Genomic DNA, 20333 nt, shown 5'->3' with positions numbered 1-20333 from the left:
AAACTAAATATTTTCATTTTGTGTTTGTGAAAATTTCTGCAAAGGATGAAAATGGATATTGGAAATCTGTGCTCTGCAGGAGACCCTGACAGAAATGTGTTGGTGACAGCAGGAGGGGGGAATGATAAGTTGTGAGACATTATACCTCCTGCTTCCCACATGGTGACCCCCTGCCATTGGACAGAAATCAGAGATCCTAGCTGGGACCACCTCCTAGAATCAAAGAGGACTTCCCATTCCTGTCTTTGACCTTTACTCAAACTTCTTCACTCTGTCTCACCCTCTCTTCCTCATACTTATTCAGCTTCTCTGATCCCTCAGGTGGGAGTTGAGTTCCTACTTTATTAGATTAACCAAAGAATTTATATGTATAACCCATGGACACAGACAATAGTGCAGTGAAGGCCTGGACGGGGGTGGGGAGGTTGGAGTGGGATAGAGGGTGTCAAGAGGTGAAAATAAGGGGACATCTGTAATACTTTCAATAATAAAGATAAATTTTAAAAAATGGATCTTAGTTTGCTAACTACCAAGAAAAAACTCAACAGTGTTTTTATTGACCTGACCTGGCAAATGGACAATATGCTAGGCTTTATAAACAATGGCAAGTTGGTTATTCCAGAGGTTCTTTGACAGCAGAATGTCCAAATATCAGCATAGTGTCATTGTTGTTTGTAATATTATATATGTAAAAAAAATTAAGTAATTATACTGGGCTTACAATTGACAAAAAAACTGGTGTGGAATATGTATTGGTGCCAGAACTTCAGCTCTGTGAAAGCAAGGATCAAATCTGTGTTTTTTTCCTATTGTCTCCAGCATCTGACACCCAACATGTATGAAAACCTAGTCATTAAATAAACAAACGTTGAAGAAGCCCACCTAGAGCCAAGTGTGAGCATTGCTTCCTAGAAATCATGGGTTTTCTGTTGACAACCTTTGCAATCTAACCCAGGGCAACTGCTGGCCCTGCCATGTAGCAGCCCCAGAAGAAGTGTGACAGAGAACAAGCCTGAGACACAGCATGAAGCTTGGGTAATGATTTGTTTGCACTGTTTGGATCTATCTCTCCAGTTTTGAAGATGAAGGAATATCATTCATGCAACTGTATACGACCCAAACAGAAGATTTCTATTTGGGCAAAGCATTTGCAGAAAAGTGAAATTTATAAAGACAGTGGAACTTTTTGAAATACCTTTAGTTTCATAGACAAGACACTCTAACCCAGTGGTTGGCAAACTCATTAGTCAACAGAGCCAAATATCAACAGTACAATGATTGAAATTTCTTTTGAGAGCCAAATTTTTAAAACTTAAACTTCTTCTAACGCCACTTCTTCAAAATAGACTCGCCCAGGCCGTGGTATTTTGTGGAAGAGCCACACTCAAGGGGCCAAAGAGCCGCACGTGGCTCGAGAGCTACAGTTTGCCGACCACGGCTCTAATCCAATGTTTCAAAATGGAGATTATGGATTGGGTATGTGTTGGGAGGAAGTGGCTTTCACTGGGGTTTGGGACCAGGATTAATACACACACTAGACAGGTAGGTTTCAAGGTCCCTGTTGGCAACTAATGAGATTTTCTTATGCTGAATATAAAGCTAGGTGAGGAGAAAAAGCAATACATAGTCACTACATATGAGAGCTTACAAAAAAGACCCAATGCATTTTTATTTTAACATTTATTTATTTTTTTTTTCAAAGAAATCCATGCAAAGGGAAAGAGAGAAAGAGAGATAGACATGGTAACCATGTTCTAGCAGCCAAACATAGGAAAATAATTTGGCACGACTTGATTTTTTTTCTTTACAAAAGGACAATCTATACTACCACTAAAATTTACCTGCCTCATAAAGATACCATTTCATTTCAAAAACATAACACATGGTTATCTTCTACTTAATGGCTAGAGGAGGCATATGAGATTAAAAAAATAGAAAAAAAATAAGAAGGTGGTTCCTTTTATAGAGGAAGACCACAGGGTGCTGAAGGGCAGCACAGGTGCTGTGCACTAGGAAGTCAGTGCACCAGGAAGAAAAAGCACACCACATAGATTGCCAAGCTGGTTAGAACCTTCAGGGGAGAATGGCCATTCCCACAGTTGTGAGAGACGACTATCTCATTATCATTCTGATTCACATGTTGCTTGGTTCCAGGAGTATCGTCCACATCCAGATCATAAGCCAGTTCTGCCAAAAGTAAAGAAGAATATTAAATACAGGATTACCAAAATTATTAGGTGTACACTATTCATGGCTCAAACACTTGTCTGGATTGCTGGGAAGGAAAGCTGCCAGAGGATGGGAAAGTGTATATGGGGGAGACAGATGAATGAGATAGCTAGAGGTGCTCCTTCCAGAGATCATACCAACAGGGAGCAACCTGGCTGTTTCCCTCTCCACTGTGGCTGCATCCATACCCTGCGATGCACAGTGGGCCTTTGCAACATTTCCTCCCTGGCAAAGCTCTACTTGAAAGTCATTTTCACCAGATCTCACTGGTATCAAAATCTAAGGTACAGTGTGGGTGACTACATGTGTCTCCTTGTGTGTATGTGTCAATGGGGGAGGGGATATTTTGGACTCTCAGTGCAGCTTTCCTGGGTCCTGCACCCCATACAGATCCCCTCCTGGAAATCTTGCTTTACAGTTAAGGATAGGGTAGTTTGTCATTAAAAGGTGTTTTATTTTTCCCAAACATTTCTTCATTTATATATATGGTCTTTTCGTCACCTCTAAAAAAATCCAGAGAAAGTTAAATTGATTTAATACATAAGATTTAAACTAATAGTAAGCAAATCAAGACTAAGGAAATGTTAATGGGTAAGGGTCTTCCTCTCTAACTGCCTACCGTTTATGATATAGTCATGATTCTGAAAAAGAAGTTGGGATATTGGGGTTGCCCTAATGAGAAAGTTTCTCAGAAGGCAAATCTAAGTAGATAATGGTTTGTTAGAAAATTCAAGATGTCTAGCCCTGGTTCAGGGCTCAGTTTCTTTCAGATTTGCTTTCCCAGATTTAGAGCTCAAATCTACTCCCTAGGTTTTTCTAGCCTCAGTCACTAATGTTTCTATTTCAATAGCTTGTGGAGGTGATGTGATGTTAGCAACTTCACCAGCCAACTGTCCTGTGGCCAATGGACCTGGAAAGAGCCCTTGGGGACACTGAGATACATAGCATCAGGCACAGAGGAAATGACTGGCATTTTATAAAGGGAAGGAAGGAAAAGGAAGGAAGAGCTCCTCTTACAGGGGATGAAGCAGTAAGTCACAGGAAGAAAAGTGTGAAGACTCAGCTGGTCCAGGATGAGTTTAGAGTAGGGCCCAGGGTCAGGGTGGCTCCGAGGCTGACATTGGTTAGAGCAGGCAGCAAGGTGAAGGTGATCAAAACTAAGGGGGATTACATAGACGGCAATACTATTTTCCGAAAAGGTTATTGCAGTTTATAATGCCAGCAATGATGAGGGAACCAAATTTACTGTGCCTCAATTGAAAAAGTATATTGTAGTCAGTATATGATGATATCTCAGGGTTTCTTTAATTTGCATGTACTTGAATTATTCATACTGAACAACATTTTCTATTTTAGTTTACTAATTATATTTCTCAATACATAACAGTTCATATTTTTGCCTTTTTACCTAATGGGTATTGACATTTTTCCTATTAATTTAAAAATATTATTGAATCATTTGACTATGTTATTCAATGCAAATATTTTATTGTGTTATTAATCATAATTATTTTTAATGGCTGTATAAAGACATGACTTTATAACTTTTAATATGCATGAATTTGACTATATTTTCTTCCTCTAAAGCTGAGAAAGTTTTTCTTCTTGAGCGCCAATAATAATTAAAATAAAAATTTCCAGGAAACCCTCTTACCCAGGGAAAAGCAACTCAACAGACTGTAATCTAGATTCTCTCTCTCCCTAAAATAAATACATACAAAGAAAATAAAAAGAGGAAAAGAACAAAGAGCAACACTTTACTTAGAAATCAGACCTCTTTTTCTGAAAGGTGAACTATGCAGAGCACACAGAAAAGGCTGAGGTCAGCTGTCACTCGGCAAGGATAACACAGGCTTAAGTCATGATCAGATTTCATCAAAATTGAGAACACATATGGTTATATCTGTTGAAAGGCAGCCTTGGGTGTCACAGAAACCTCTCAACTTAAATGAAGAGAAGTATTTTTAGGATTTACCCGAATGAGAGCACTCTCAGAATCACTTTCAGATTCCTTTTCTGGATAGTCCCCTTTCCCAACATTAAGATGAAACAACATCTATTAATGTTGCCACTAAGCACTTATACTACTTATCTTGCTCTTCAAATAATCTGCAAGCACTAAATAATAGTATTATAGCAGTTAAGGTAAACCAAGCAGTTATCTTGATTCCAGCAGTTTCTAATCCTTTTGCCACCAAAGACTTCTTTTGTTATTTCTATCTCTTGGACCCTATGTTTTGAAATGATAAAAATGATTGCCAACTATCGAGTCCTCATTGTGTGCCAGGTACTCTACTAAGCTATTTATATGTTATCTCATTTAATTAAAACTTCTCAACAATGTCAGGAGGTATTATAAATCTCATTTTAAAGATGAGAAAGGTCAAACTCAGGTCAGTTTTTTCCCCCCATACTGAGACAGTGGGTAAATCACAGAGGTCCTGTTTGAATGCAGGTCTTACTCTGAACCTCATATGAAGCTATCCCATCTCTTGGAAAAAAATGTATACTAAACAGACTACACTGATTAAGCATTAACAGACTCCTTCTTGAAAAAAATTCTTGATTAGTGAAATACATACTACCAGAACTCAGGAACCAACACATCCAGTTAAAACTGGGTTTCCTCCTCTGCACCTTCAAATGAGTCTGGCCGCCAAGCTGGCCAATGGAAGGATAAAAAGATTTCTATAGCATAAATTGGGGGCTGTGGCACTGGACTTTACCAAGAAGCCAAGGAATGGAAGAAACACTGGACATAACACCCAGTGGGATATTCCAACAGTTCAGTGGCAAAGGGAAGCTGCATCGGATGAGGCAGCCCAGTAATTATTTTGAACCAAGGTCAAATTTCTTTCTGTAAACAATATTTAAAGATAATTCTCTTGCTCTATATTTATTAAAATATTCAGTTGTATAAAGAATAAAGTAGCATTGACACACACACACACAAAATAAAAAGCAAGAGAAAAGTCAGTGTTTTTACATAAAACTGATCACAAACTTGATTAAGTAGTCTTATTAAGTTTTATGAAATACTGAGAAGACCTCTGGGTTTGAGAAGCCAGAATGGGAATTATCATATCAGTTCTATTTCCCTGAAGAAATCAGCAATGATGGCCAGGGCCATTAGATGCCCCAGGTACAAAGTTGGGTCAAGTCTTCTACCTACAAAGGGCCTCAAGAACTATTCAGAATGATACATTGCTATGCTTCCTAAGCTGTGGCTACAGTTTCCTGAGGCTCCCCATTTAGTAGCAGCAAATATATTCACCCAATCCAATAGCCAAGTTCCTAGGGCTTATTTTAATGGGAATTCCAGCAAAGACACACTCTGGGCCTAGGCCACCATCACAAAGATTAGAGACGAGGGGGACAGTTTAGCAGAGGAAGCATTTTGGGAGATAGAAGAAATATGAGTTTTGGTCAAAGATAAATTTGGACACTCTCCAACAGGGGACATACAATCCAATTTAATTCAACAAGCTTAAAGGTAGCCTACTATGTCCCAAGTATTAAGCTAGAAGGTTGGAAAAAGACTTAGTATTTGCCTTCAGGAATCCCACAGTCCAGCACTCTAGCAAGGGAAATAGACTAGTAGACAAATCTACTTGGAAGAATGTAGAAAGGGCACAGATAAAGGCATAAGCAAAATACCACGGGGATAGAAGGGAGATATAAAAATTCCAAATAGAAGGATCTGGGAAGATTTTTTTTTGAACAGTTGGACTATAATTAATACCATGAAGTATGGGTGGAACTATGGCAGGGCTGATGAAATGGTTATTCATTTTAGGCAGAGGGTTCAGCTTGAACAAAATCACAATATAAAAAAAAAATTGTCTGTAGGGAATACTTAATAGGAACAAGCAGCCTCTATGTTGGAAGGGAGCATAGAGTATACATTGTTGTGAGGTATGTGTGTGTGTGTGTATGTCTCTGTGTGTGTATGTCTGTACTGTGTTGTGAGTGATAAAAGGTAAGGCAGGAAGGACAATTAACAGCTAAATCATGGTAGATTAGGAATGCTAAGACTTTATTTTGTGGGCATTGAATTTTAAGTAATGAAACCACATTCTGGTTTGTGTTTTTTTAGAAAAATCATTGCTAACAGTTTGGAGGACAGCCTTAAGTGGGAGAGACTTGTCAGACATCTTGTCTTGGAAAAAAGAAGCCTGTGGGAACAGTTTCTGGGGATTAGACAGTAGCAAATATAATTAAAAAAAAAAACCTGACAAAGCTAAATATACACCAAACCAAAACTTTCTCAGTTTGCTACAAACCAGATGTACTAGGGGAGTCACCACAAACCATTTTCTTTTAAATAATTCATATTTAATGTTCATCAGTGATTTTCCAGAACATATCTTTGTTGTATTAGGTACATATTGCAAAACGCACATAAAATATTTCTGGCTTACAGTTGATTATCAGTGAGAAACTTTTGGGCCAACAAGATTTTCATGTTAAATCCAAATATCTGTTTCTATTTGTAATCAGTTTAACTATGCACAGAGGGTAGATCCAAGAATCTGTACTGATTACACACTCAACCCTGATGCTCATTTTGCCATGTCCTCTCTGTTGCAGATTAGATAAACCCTTTAACATAATTATCAGTCATTAAGGTCTGCAATTTATGTTGAAAGTTTTTTCTGCTTTTTCTGTTAGGTAAAATACTCAGTGTGGAACCCTCTACTATTATTCAGTCTCCTGGTGGAGTTCCTCAGGAGGCTACACCAGACTTACTGTGTCATTGGCAAGTCATTATCCACTCCTCTGGGACTCAGTCACCCCATCTGCTAAATAAGGGTGTTGGACTGGATGGACTCTAAATTTCCTTCTAGTTTTATTTATCTTTTATTCCAAGGCTCTTAGGGACCAGTGAGGGACACAATTTGCTGCAGGCTGCAGTCATTTCTCTGCCCACAGCAGCCAAGTTAGCTGCCCCCAGCAGAGCCTCCATCAACAAATAGGTTCAATCAGTTGCTTCTCTTGGAGTTTTTCTGGTGGTCATCATCAGTTACCAAATTTTGAATCATCTTTCTTCTTTAGCTATTCTAATATTGGATAAGAGACACCAGCAATACATAAGTTCATGCTGGACTGTCATTATTTTCTTTAAACACTGGCCTAATAATTTCCACTGAGGCCAGTACACACAAAGCTTTTGAGGGAGAAGTGACTGGACCTGGGGTGCATTAAGCAGTCATGCACAGGCAGCCAAAGAAGATCTCTCAGCCAGAAGATAAGCCTTTGCTTGGGCCCTTACAAAGCCAATGAGATCTTAAGCATATATATAACTAGAGGCCCGGTGCACTGTGCACGGGTAGGGTCTGGCCAGCCTGCCCCAATTGAGGCCTATTGGGCTGGGCTGTCTGGGGGAAGGAGATGCGGGAGGTTGGCCGACCAGCCCTGTCTCCAATTGGGGTGGGGGTTAGTGGGGGCAGGCCCAGCTGGGGGGAGGGGCCACGGGCTGGCCTGGTCAAACTCCCAGTCGAATTCCTAGTCGAGGGGACAATTTACATATTAGCCTTTTATTATATAGGATAGGAAGCAAAGCTCATGGCATCAAGGAGGGAGATGCATTGCTCTAGGGCAGCAATTTTCAAATGGTGTGCCACAAGAGGCACATTGATATGCCACAAGAATTTTTAAAACATGCAATACCCTACTATTTAGTCAGGGGCACTGACCTATTTTCTCTTAGATTGTCAAATAAAAAAATGACAACAGACAAGACAAAAATAGCCATCTGGTATGAATGAATCAAAATTATACCTATTTTTAAAATCAGATTGACAGAAAATATAGCTTTTGGTGGTGCCACAGAATGTTAGTAATTAGTTTATGTGTGCCATGAGACGAAAAAGGTTGAAAATCGCTGCTCCAAGGGCCTCACCCTCACCAGCAGGCAGACTTCACAGGGAAGTCTGAAAGAAGAGCTGCTATCAAAATGCCAGGGGAGAGAATGCTGCTGTTGAGCCAAACATAGGGGTTTCTTTCTTGCCAAGCTTGCACCAGCAGATGGCTTCAATCTGGTCCCAATATAGCAACAGAGCAATACTGCTATCCCTGTGTTTTGCATTTGCTGTGTACAGTTGGCCCCCAAGACATGAATATGTGAAACCTTCAGTACATTACTTGGCAGACCCCAGAGGCTGAAACTGAGGAAATCTCGGGAGAAATTATGTTCATTGCACTACTGCTCACTCTGCTGCCCATTCCCACAGAAGCCCTTGGGCTCTGCCATTCACATATGAATCCCAAGCAGGCTGCAATCATTTCTCCGCCCACAGCAGCCAAGGTAGCTGCCCCCAGCAGAGCCTCCATCAACAAGTAGGCTCAATCAGTTGCTTCTCTTGGAGTTTATCTCTGCCCACAGCAGCCAAGGTAGCTGGTTTCATTGTTTTATACTCAACACAATCCTCCTTCATGCCATACCAACCCCCCCTCCTATGTGAACTTTCAGGTGTGAAATGACTACCTGGACTTGAAAGCAGAAGAAAGTGACTTTGTGAATGACCCTTGGGTTTCTGAGAGTCTAGATTTTCTTCTTCAGAAATAAGATGAGGAGGGAGCTGGCACAGTCGTGGCTTCTGGTTTTTAAGTTGTCTAATGGGACTCCTTTTAGAATGGGCCCATTTCATTATGCACCTTTGTGACAAACAAGTGAGCCGACAATCTTGTCTACTAAATGATCATAGATCCTGGGAATAATACAATGGCTGCTCCTGGAAGAGGGCTGGGGCTGTGAGATGCTCACTTCTTTGTTTATAGCTAATTTTAGCCTGCAAACATCCTCAGTTGCAACTATGGCATGTTGAAAGAACAATGGCTTTTCCCATTAGTATAGCCATGACCTCTGTTATTATAGGCCTCTGCTTCTCAATCTGGGGTATGTATATCTTCAGATTAACACTACAGTGGGTTGTGAGTACACAAAGCCATGGCATACTTCTTCCTAGGGATTTAGGGGGGAAGCACACTATTTTATACTATAACATGCAAGGTCTTATGATAGAGTAGAAATGCACCATTTTCAAGCTCATTTAAGACTTCATAAAGTGTTTCAGTTTAATTAGGACTTTCAGGTAATATCCCAGATCCTCAGGAGTAGGTGTTCACTATCTCTCTTCACTGATGTATGGAGTTACTTATATGGAAAGGTCCTAAAAGCACTGTTAGGCAACTTGTTAGGATCACCTGGGCTTTGCAAATGCCCAAACTGGGTAATCTAACTCACAAGTCCCTTATTAATGACTTAAGGTTGCCTTTTCTATGACAACTTACTTGTCAAAAGGGGAACACTATAGTAAATTCCCTTAACTGGGGCTCAGACTGCTTATTTTCCTAATACAAAATGATTTCCAGAGGTTTTAACCACTAACTATTGCATTCAGCTATTAAGGAAAAAAAAACAACACAAAAATATCACTTAATTCCTTAGAAAAATAAACCATTTTGCTGTAGAATCTTATTATAACACTAGTGGCCCAGTGCACGAAATTCATGCACAGGAGGGGGGTGTCCCTCAGCCTGGTCTGCACCCTCTCCAATCTGGGACTTCTCGGGGGATGTCTGACTGCCGGTTTAGGCCTGATCCCTAACCGTTCACATGCCTGCCTGCCTGATCGCCCCTAACCACTCTGCCTGCCAGTCTGCTTGCCCCCAACTGCCCCCCCTTCTGGTCTGATCACCCCTTACTGCCCCCCTCTGCTGGCCTGATTCCCCCCAACTGCCCCCCTGCCGGCGTGATAGACCCTAACTTGCTCCCCTGCTGGCCTGATTGCCCCTAACTGCCTCTGCCTCAGCTCCCTTTATGGGAGGCGACCTGGTGGATCAGGGGAAGGCACCGCCCCCATTACCCCACTGCTGCTGCCACTGCTGGCCTGAGCCTGGGCCCTCACAGCTGCTGCGACTTTGTCTGGAAGAACATCTGGAAGATGTCTGCTCTAATTAGCATATTACCCTTTTATTAGTATAGATTTGGGGACCATTACAACCACACAGAACTTAAAGAAAACATGTGGCCCTGGCTGGTTTGGCTTAATAGAGAGAGCATCGGCCTGTGGACTGAAGGGTCCCAGGTTTGATTCTGGTCAGGGGCACATGCCTGGGTTGTAGGCTAGATCCCCAGTAGGGTGTCTGAGGGAGGCAGCTGATCAGTGATTCTTATCATTGATGTTTCTATCTCTCTCTCCCTCTCCCTTTCTCTCTGAAATCAATAAAAAATATTTTTTTTTTTAAAAAAGGAAACACATGATCTTCACTTTGGGCTTTGTCATTTTACAATATCCTTTGTGCAGTATTTTAACTTCCTTCAACTTTCCTTTACTCACCCTTAAAATGCAATGTATTTTTGGGGAAGATGATCAGGAAAGTGATTATAGTGGGTAAAAGGTTTTTTTGGAGGGGATGGGGTCGTGAAAATATTTAAAAATTGAGCTTGCTGATGATTGCACCACTCTGAATTTACTATAAAAAAACAGTTCATTGTACACTTTAGGTGACATGTACAGTATATGAATTATATCTCAACAAAGCTGTTCTTTTCTTTTTAAATAAAGACCAGTCTTATAATCAACTGCAGATGTCTTCAGAGGTTCCCCAGAATTTGCTTATCGTGTCCCAAACCATGGCTACTACTCCCAATTGCCTCCAGTCCTGGTGGATCTGGATGGTGTGGTTTGTGAAGGAGGTGGCAAGAGGCTTGTGGAATTTCTGCAACCCCATTCCCACGGTCTCCTCATAGGGCACCAGGGCCATTTCCACTGTGCCAGGTCTCTGCTTCCTTTAACCTGTTGGGCAAAAGAATCCTGCGTGCTCCGGCAAGAAAGTGCATTCTCTCTTAGGTGGCCCGAATGCTTTTTTTAAGGTCATTTTATGGATTCAAAAGAATAAACAGAGATGTGGAAAGCTTTTGTCGAATTCCTTTTACATGTTTCTTTCCAGTCTCCTGGGAAGTGAGATGTGGCTCTGAAGTCATCCCAAAAGTATGTCTTTAGGCAAAAGCACCCAGAATGGCACAACTCCTACAGGATGCCTTACACACTTTGCTGTCAGGACTCAGGAAGGCTTGAGGGTGAGCGAGGCGGTGGTGCTAGCACAGGACCTGGGAGAAGGTAGCGCTTTCCACACTGCCCAGGCCTGCGTGGACTGCAGCTGCACCCGCCCAGGTGGGCAAGGTGTTTCTACTGTTTTGTTTTGGTCTGGCCTCCACCCCCTCAGCCACGGACCCACGCCTGCAATGAGACTGTGAACAGCTCAATGGTCCTACTTTTTGGTGGATGGTGGATGCACTCCCACCTCCTGGATACTGACAGTTAGACACTGGCGGCTTCGCAGGAAAAGCGTGGCCCTAGGTCCAGAACAGACTCAGGCATCCACAGCTAGGAGGCCTCCCCGGGGTCCCCCAAACCTGCCGCTGCCCCTCTATAATGCCCACAGGCGCGCACTTCCTTCCCGGGGGCCCTGGAGCTCCCGGAATCAGGGTGGAGATGGGAGGCGGTGGAGGGATTCACAGGGCCCTTGGGGACCCCGTCAGAGCAGGACACCCACCCACCCCGGGGTGCCGGGAGCTGCCTGGAGAAGGGCTCAGGGTGTGCCAGGCCGCCACTGGCTGCCTAAGCCTGGGCATAGCTGTAGGCCCTCAGCCCTTGCTTCTTGGGGAGGGGGGGGGGGAGGCGATCTGGGGCCAGGCTGGCGGCGGGAGGGGCTGTGGGATGTTGAGGCATAGCAGGTCGCACCCTGTCCAGCCTCTGTGCAGGTGTGGCGCCGGGCCCTGACTCGGGCCCGCGCCGCTGCCTCTGTGACTGCCTCTGTGGAAGGGCAGCACTGGGACCTGGACGGCACAGCCCCCTCTTCCGCTGCCTCTGTGGAAGGGGCCTTGGTGCTGGACTGGCCCACACTGAGGCCTCTGCAAAAGGGGCCGTGGCGCTGCCTTCCTCCGCTCCTGCAGCCGCTGCAAGAGCCGCCTTCCTCTGGCTCCCGTGGCTGCCATGAGAGCGGCCTTCCTCCCTCCGCCGACACTCGCCCTTGCAGCCGCTGTGGCTTTGTCAGGAAGGACCTCTGGATGGTCTTTTGGAAGGTCTCCGGTCTAATTAGCATACTATTCTTTTATTAGTATAGATAGGCTGCTACTGTACTAATTTATGTATATCACGAGTAAAGTCATATTTCCAGACACAGAATAACTCTATTCTGAAAATACTGACAGTAATAAGTGCTGATACAGGTTCTGGTCCTCCTCCTCAGCAACAGAATTATCAGCACCTTTCACAGGAATATCACGAGTATTACTCTCATGTCCACAGATCCTTCTCCCCAAGAATGCTAACAGCTTCACATGAATCACATCTCTTCAAAGGCTGTATTTCCCATGGGAAGTAATGGGCTTGAGAGTCAGTGGAAAAGCCTGTGACAAAGATACTATTCACCGAGGGCCAGGAGAGAAGATGAAAAGAACAGGCTTAGAGAATGCAAGGGAAGAGACCATTTTAAAGAGGGGAGAGTTTGCATGGTCGAATGTTATAGAGGTCACAAAATGTAAGGACTGAGAAGAAGCTACTGGCCCTCCTCATGTCTGTCAACTAAAAGGTTATGGGAGATTTTTGAGAAAAGTTTCAATAGGGTGACTTGAGGAAAGAATAGGAGTTGATTTGGATTCACTGAATACTGATTAGTCTTCAGAGAAGTTGAGAGTGAGTAAAATTAAGCACTGTCACTGTGTGTGAAGTACTGTGGCCTTGCTATCAATGCCACATCACCTAACTAGTTTATAGAATGAAACTTTGTTAGAAGGTGCCTCCACAGTTCTAACTCAAGATGGCTTTGGAACTTCTGTTTGTTGTTATTCTTGCTGCATAAACAGCCTTTACTTTTAAACTCAAGTTAAGTTAGATCTTTTGGATATTTAAGCATTTAAGCACTACCCTAGAATTGCAGATAAAGCTCCTCAATTGGGAATGAAGGATAAGGGCAATTTTGTCAAGGATTTTTATCCGAGGCTAAGTATTTTAAGAAAATTTTATACAACCTCTGGAAACTTACACTTATTTTTGTGACTCACAAAAATGATGCGAAGCTGAAACCACGTTAAAAAAATTGATCAAAAATACAGTCTGTCCTCATTACTTTTAACAGAAATTTAGTAGTTTAGGTTCACCAAGCTCTGTTTATGATATAAATTTCAGGCATGATGCAGTACAGAGTTATGTATACACCACTGGGATTTGAGGATGCAGAAGGAAAACAAACTGTCACTTGTAGCCAAATCCAATTGTTGTTGAGTGATCAGGAGAGTGAGGGAGTGGCCTTATAGTCCCTCGGAGCCCAAGCTCCAAGATTCTCAATGAAAAATTATTTGATAGAATTTGGGATAGGGCTTTAGATATACTTGAATGGGAAAACCCAAAGTCTGATAATCTTCGATTTTTAATCAGCCATAGTAAATCTTACAAAAAGTGTATCTGAGACCTAAAATGCTTACAGTGTCCTGGTAATTCCCCAAAGCAAGGAAAATTAATATTACAATAGTCAATATGTCAAAATGGCTTATATTCTGAAAAATACTCAACCTGGGTGTGAAAACATAGCAGGCCAGAAATCAACAGCAGGCAGGTATCCTCATGAATGAAAGATGAAAAGCCTTCCTCAGCATCAATGGAATTTGGAGGAATTGAGACTATTTTCCCCCAGTTTACTTGGAAGAACACATTGTCATCCTGGCTCCAAATTCCTACCTTCCCATCTTCTGATCTAGACTGTCAGTAATTCCCCATTCTCACATTCACACAGGCATCATCTCCTCTTTCCTTCAGCCTCTCTCCTTTTCCACTCCACCACAGTCCTCAATACCCCATAGATAAAATAATCATTGCTTTTCAATGGCCCATTGCTGTTCCTAAATGGGCCATTGAAAACCAACACTCTTCCTAAATCACATGTCTCACTTTCTCAAAATCTTCTGATGGTTTTCTACTGTATGTAGGATATGTGGGATAAAGCCCTCATTCCTTAACATGACATTCATGAGCTTTGGCATCTCATCTTGTCTTCTTTTCCAGTTTCAACTGCCCATATATTTTCCCAAGTACCATATACTGTAGTCATACTATCCCATTTATCATTTGCTGAAAATGGCAAGTATTTTGAAGTTCCCATATTTTTCTTCATGCGGTTCCCTCAGCCTGGGATATTCTCTCTCTCTCTCTCTCTCTCTCTCTCTCTCTCTCTCTCTCTGTCTGTCTCTCTCTCTCTCCATCTTACATGATACCTTTTCCAGGAAGCCTTTCCTTCTCATCTACCCAAATTAATCACTTCCTTCTCTGACTATTTATTGGATTGTACTTGTATTATATCACTAATTTCAATCTGCCTCATAGTTGATTAGTCATTGCTATGTTCCTCTCCTCAACTTGACCATGAGTCCCATCAAAGTAAGAAATGAGTCTTATTCATCTTTAGCTCAAACACAGTATAATACTTGGCTAGCACAAAAATTTAAAAACATGCTTGTTGAATGAATGAATGAATGCACTAATCAATGGCTACATGAATAAACACTTATCCCCAGTCTACTGAGAGTGTGCAAGTGAAGGGCTACCTCCTTAGTGGAAACACTTCCCAAGGAGTCTATTCTCATTAACTGATGATTTCCTTAGAAGAAGGAGTCCTGCTGAGCTATGATGAAGACAAGGCAAAGGAAGGGCAATGGAAGAGGCTCTGGAAGTAAATGGCATGGCTCAATTCTTTACCTCTAGATTCCAAAGCCCTTCTGACAATAGCAAGTTCTCATTACCCACAGCATCCGTTCACAACAGTGTGAATAGAATCTACAAAGATTATTTTCTTATTTCCTTTTGCTGCCTGGAACATGATGGCTTGCTATGTAAGCAGCTGACACATGCTTGCATTCTGTGTGCCATGCTAGACAGAAAATAGGTTTTCTGGTGAGCAGGTTCCATTTATTTTTCACTTCGTACATTCATGACTGGGTTCCCACACTTTTGACCCTTGCCTTTGATTCACAATCTACCTATCTCTGGGCCACACCCTGCCCTTTCCATTACCACTGATTCCCAAGTTTAGGAGCTGCTGGTGATTGAAATTTCAGTGCCTGTTTCGGTGACATCAAAATATAGCTTCATTAATGAAGTCCCTTGCTTGGCTATAATACTAAAAAGCATTAAGACTTCAGTCCTGGCAGTACAGTAAAACAAGCCAGCACCCTATTCCCCTAGCAGAGGTCAGTGGGATGACTGCGAGGAAAATACAATTACATGCTGGCACAGGAATAAATACAATTCCTTAACCTAAAAGTTCTGTTTTCATCCCCCCCCCTTTCCATTTCTCTACTCACTTCATTTTCTCTTTCAATTGCTCTTTAAACTCATGTCCTATGTCCAATTATTCTCTTCTGTCCAGTCATTGCTCTACTAAACATTCTCTCTTGTCTCCACAATGTTCATTTCCATATCGTTAGGCAAAGGATAAATTTGGAATCCTCAGATTTTTTAATCTAATAAATGCTTTTCTGTTCCTCCCCACTTTGATTTAAACCTCTAACCTGGGTTTCATTTATTTTAGAAAAGGTTATAATATCTCCTTCCTTAAGCTTCCACCAGTGTTTTATTCCCTTATTGTTAACCTTTCAGCACCATTCCTGCTTCTCAACTCAGATTCCGTTATTGGCTCCTGTAGTGCCACAGACCTCTTTCTTTGGCACTACCTGATCTCCTGCACCTGCTCATACCCCCTTTGCTCAATTTCCCTTCTCTCTTTCAGTTTTTTCTTGCCCCATAACCATGCCATCTTAGTTACTGCTGTTTGATTGCCTTGTCTTTCTCCTAGGGGGAAATGATTTAGACTTAAATAAAAAAATTAAACTTTCTAATATTTAGTGCAATCAGAAAATTATGTAGGCTGCCTCTAGGCAGTGAGATCTATCTCCAGAGGTGGTCCATGACAGTTTGGGCAGCCATTTGGTAGAGATATTGGTGAAGGGATTCAAACATAAAATAAAGGTGAAGGTAAATAACTTCTGATGACCCTTCCAAACCTTAATTCTTTAGAGGTCTCATAGCAGGTACAAAGGGTGAAGAGACAGAGTTCAAGTGACCTTTGCATTTCTACCCTTTGACACAGACACTGTCTGGAGGAGAATCTAAAGAGACTGCTTTGGATCTTCTCTCAAAGAAAAGGATAAGTGTCTTTTGTGAATCACAACTAGTGTAGAGAGGAGGGCTTTAAGTTTTCCAAGGAGTTATCAACCAAGACATACTTTAAAGGGAGTCACTACTAACCTACTAAGGTGGGGAGAAAGAACCACATAATCTTTCCAGCTTGCTAAACTGGGGCTAGGTCTAAAAAAATCATGTGAATGTTATCAGGTAATATATATATATATATATATATATATATATATATATATATATATATATATATATATAATCTAATAAAGAGGGAATATGCTAATTGACTGCCCCACCCTCAAAGATGGCTGCGCCAACAGCCACAAGATGGTGGCATCCAGTCCCCTCAGCCCCAATGGGGTGGCAGGCATGTGGCAAGGCCAGGACTGCCCCCAACAGGCCCGGCTGCTCCGCGCACCTGCCTGCAGAGTTCCCCAGTCCCCTCAGCCCCCCAGTCACCCAGGGCTGTGTTGAGGCACAGGCAAGCCTCAGATGGTGGCTGCCCAGTCACCCAAGGATGCCTGAGGCTCAGGTAACTAGGGCCGGCCGAGGCTTGTGCTGCCGGCAGTGGCAGCAGCAGAGGTGTGATGGGGCATCGCCTTCCCCTGATTGCCAGGTTGCCTCCTGCCCTTGAGGGCTCCTGGACTGTGAGAGGGGGCAGGCCGGGTTGAGGGACGCCCCCCTCCAGTGTATGAATTTTCATGCACCGGGCCTCTAGTCCTATATAATAAAGAGGTAATATGCAAATTGACCCTCACACCCTCTCACAAGATGGCTGCCCCCATGTGGACAAAGATGGCCACCACAAGATGGCCAACAGGGGAGGGTAGTTAAGGGTGACCAGGCCAGCAGGGGAGGACAGTTGGGGGCAATCAGGCCAGCAGGGGAGGGCAGTTGGGGGTGACCAGGCCGGCAGGGGAGGGCAGGTGGGGGTTATCAGGCCAGCAGGGGAGTGGTTAGAGGGTGATCAGGCTGGCAGGCAGGGGAGCGGTTGGGAGCCAGCAGTCCTGGCAGTTGGACGTCCCCCGAGGGGTCCCAGATTGGAGAGGGTGCAGGCTGGGCTGAGGGACACCCCCTTCCCCAGTGCACAAATTTTGTGCACCAGGCCTCTAGTAAAAAATAAAAGTAGAATGAAGAAAAAATGCAGGGATGAGGGGACTGGGCACCGCCATCTTGTGGCTGTGGGCACCACCATCTTTGAGGGCATGGCAATCTATTAGCATATTCCCTCCTTATTGGCTGTGGGTGCCACCAGCTTTGTGATGGTGTGAGGGTCAATTAGCATATTCCCTCTTTATTAGATAGGATGGTGTGGATGGTCATGTGAGGGCACTGCCTATATAAAAGGTGAAGCAACCAAGTCAGGAATTGTTTACATCGAATTTTTACCTACTAATGAGGAAGGATTAGCAGTAATTCACAGGTCATCAGAGTCTTTTTTATTCTTCTTAAAAATATTTTTTAAATTAATTTCAGAGAGGAAGGGAGAGGGAGAGAGAGATGAGAGAGAATCATAGATTGGCTGCCTCCTGCACGCCCCACTCTGGGGATGGAACCTGCAACCAGGGCATGTGCCCTGACTGGGATTTGAACTGTGACCTCCTGGTTTATAGGTCGATGCTCACCCACTGAGCCACACCAGCTTGGAGGTCATAGACATCTTGCTCATAATGGTATCACTCAGGATTTAAGGGAATAAAAGTCATCAGATAGAGAAAATTCATTTTGGGAATGTGATTAGGACATAATTTGGAAGGAACCAAGGAGAAGGCAACTGAGGAGAAAGAACTGAATGACCCTCATACAAATAGCTCTGTGGGCATTAGAACAAGTCCAAAAGGAGGCAAGAAAAGGTAAAAAGATGCCAAATGGCCAAAACCTTTTACATCTTTATGCCAAATGGCTATGAAGATGTAAAATGGAAAAAGGAAAATTCTACTATAAAAGGTGGCAGCCATACAGTCAGATTACTAATGAAAAGTATAAAAACCAGCAAGAAGATATTGAACCAAAATAAAAAGAATATGCTATTGGCAAAAAATGAACACTTTAATTATGTAGGGTCAAGGGTAGCTCTGGTTTCTTATAACTAAGAAGGAGCATGAGTTTTCCATATTGTTTTTACCTGTCTACAGAGTACATCAAATATACTCATTAACCAAGACAAATATATCTATCTTATTATTGGTCAAGTCAAAATAAGAAGGGAAATGGCCAAGAAGATCAAGGCATCATACTATAAGTATAATAGAGGTATCAGAAAACAAATGATCAGATTTTAGAGTGAAAAGACTTTGAAGGGCCAATAAAGAAGCTATGTTTCAATACATTAAAATGTAGTCATTAACAACAAAAACAGATCAAAACTGGGACCTTATAGCCTGGCAACCTAAACTTCTGGATATATAAGCTAAAAAAATAAATATACCAACCATTTTGCAATTAATAAAAGGAAGCAGGGAATAGGAGTGAGCATACTAATTACTTGATGAAAAACAAATCAAACATATAAAGTAGTTTTTGATATTGCAAGAGAGTGAGGGAGGATCAAGATGTGGCACCAGTAATCTCATGTGCTTCCTGCCACTTTATTTCATGGGACTTTTCCCAAACATTAAAAAGAAAGGTTAGACTGGAAAGTTCCCCTTGGAATCATAGTTGCTCCAAACTAAATTCCAATGGATTCTTTTTTCTTCATTTTTACTTTTAAACAACTTTATTGAGGTATAATTTAAATACCATAAAATTCATCCATTTCAAGTGAACAATGCAATAATTTAGTGAGGTGTGTAACCACAATCATTTTTAGAACATTTTCATCAGCTCTATACCCAATAAGATCCCTCATGCCAGTTTATATGTATTCTTTCTTTTGCATCTTGAGCTCTCTGCTGCTTCTAATACTTTTGGCCATTCTATGCCATGAAACTTGATGTCCCCCTTACTTTTTGACACAGCTTCCTCCTGGGTCCTTCTTCTGCCTCTCTGATCATTCTCATAGAAATTCCATTTCATTTCCAGGCTGTTTTTCTTAAATTATATTTCCTTTGCAGGATACTTTCCTTTCTCTTGGCCCTCTCCTCTTCTCACTTTACAAGTTTTGAATGCTGTCATCTCTGCCCCCAGTTTTATCTATTACCGAGGATTTCTCAATTTACTGAAAAGTAAATGCCTTTACCTAGCTGTATAATTTTCCAAGTGAGAAAACTGCAAATCACCTTCTATTCTTCCTCCTTTTTATGCTCCAGGGCTAATTAATTATTGAATCCTGTAAATTATTTCCTTAATATTTTGTGAATTCTCCTTTTCCATTGCCATTGCTTGCTATTGCTACTATTTAGATTATGTTCTCATCATCTATCACCTGGAGGACTGTGGAAGCCAGCTGTTTTATCTTCCAGCAAACCATCCTCCACATTTATTTTCTACGCATATGCCTATGATATGCATAGAAATATTTGCATGTTAGTACAAGTAGAACTGCCTCATCCCTTTCAATCCTCTCAAGAAATACCATAGCATGAATATAACACATTTAGCCATTTCCCCTCTGATTGTAATTTAGTTTTTTTCTAATTTCCCCTGGAAAAACAATGCTGTGGTGAATATACTCTAACACACTTCTACATTTATGTATGTGATTATATATATATATATATATATATATATATATATATATATATAGAATAAATCTGGTATGTAGGAATGAAGGCTGCATTGGAAGTAAATTGCAGAACAGTAGGACAGAAGTTGGGAAAGATTGGTTGAAAAAGACTGGGAAAGAAAGGAGATATTTTCTTTAAATTATGATGTAGAGCCCTGGCAGGGTGTCTCAGTTGGTTGAATGTCACTCCCATGCACCAAAATGCCCCTGGTTTGATTCCCGGTCAGGGCACATGCCTAGGTTGT

General features: G+C 42.0%; 1 protein-coding gene across 1 annotated transcript in view; it reads right to left on the bottom strand.

The window, feature by feature from the left end:
- Positions 1-1665: 1665 nt before the first annotated feature.
- GPC3 (glypican 3) overlaps positions 1666-20333 on the bottom strand; it is a 503173-nt gene continuing 484505 nt past the window's right edge. Inside the window, exon 8 of the mRNA XM_079765304.1 lies at positions 1666-2187. Within this exon, the coding sequence (XP_079621430.1) occupies positions 2018-2187 (170 nt within the window). The 3' untranslated portion in view covers positions 1666-2017. The remainder of the gene's footprint in view (positions 2188-20333) is intronic.

The sequence above is a fragment of the Cnephaeus nilssonii genome (genome assembly GCF_951640355.1).
Source record: "Cnephaeus nilssonii genome assembly, chromosome: X".
Taxonomy (NCBI): Eukaryota; Metazoa; Chordata; class Mammalia; order Chiroptera; family Vespertilionidae; genus Cnephaeus; species Cnephaeus nilssonii.
The sequence above is the reverse complement of the archived record's forward strand: the minus strand, read 5'-3'. Positions and strand labels throughout refer to the sequence as shown.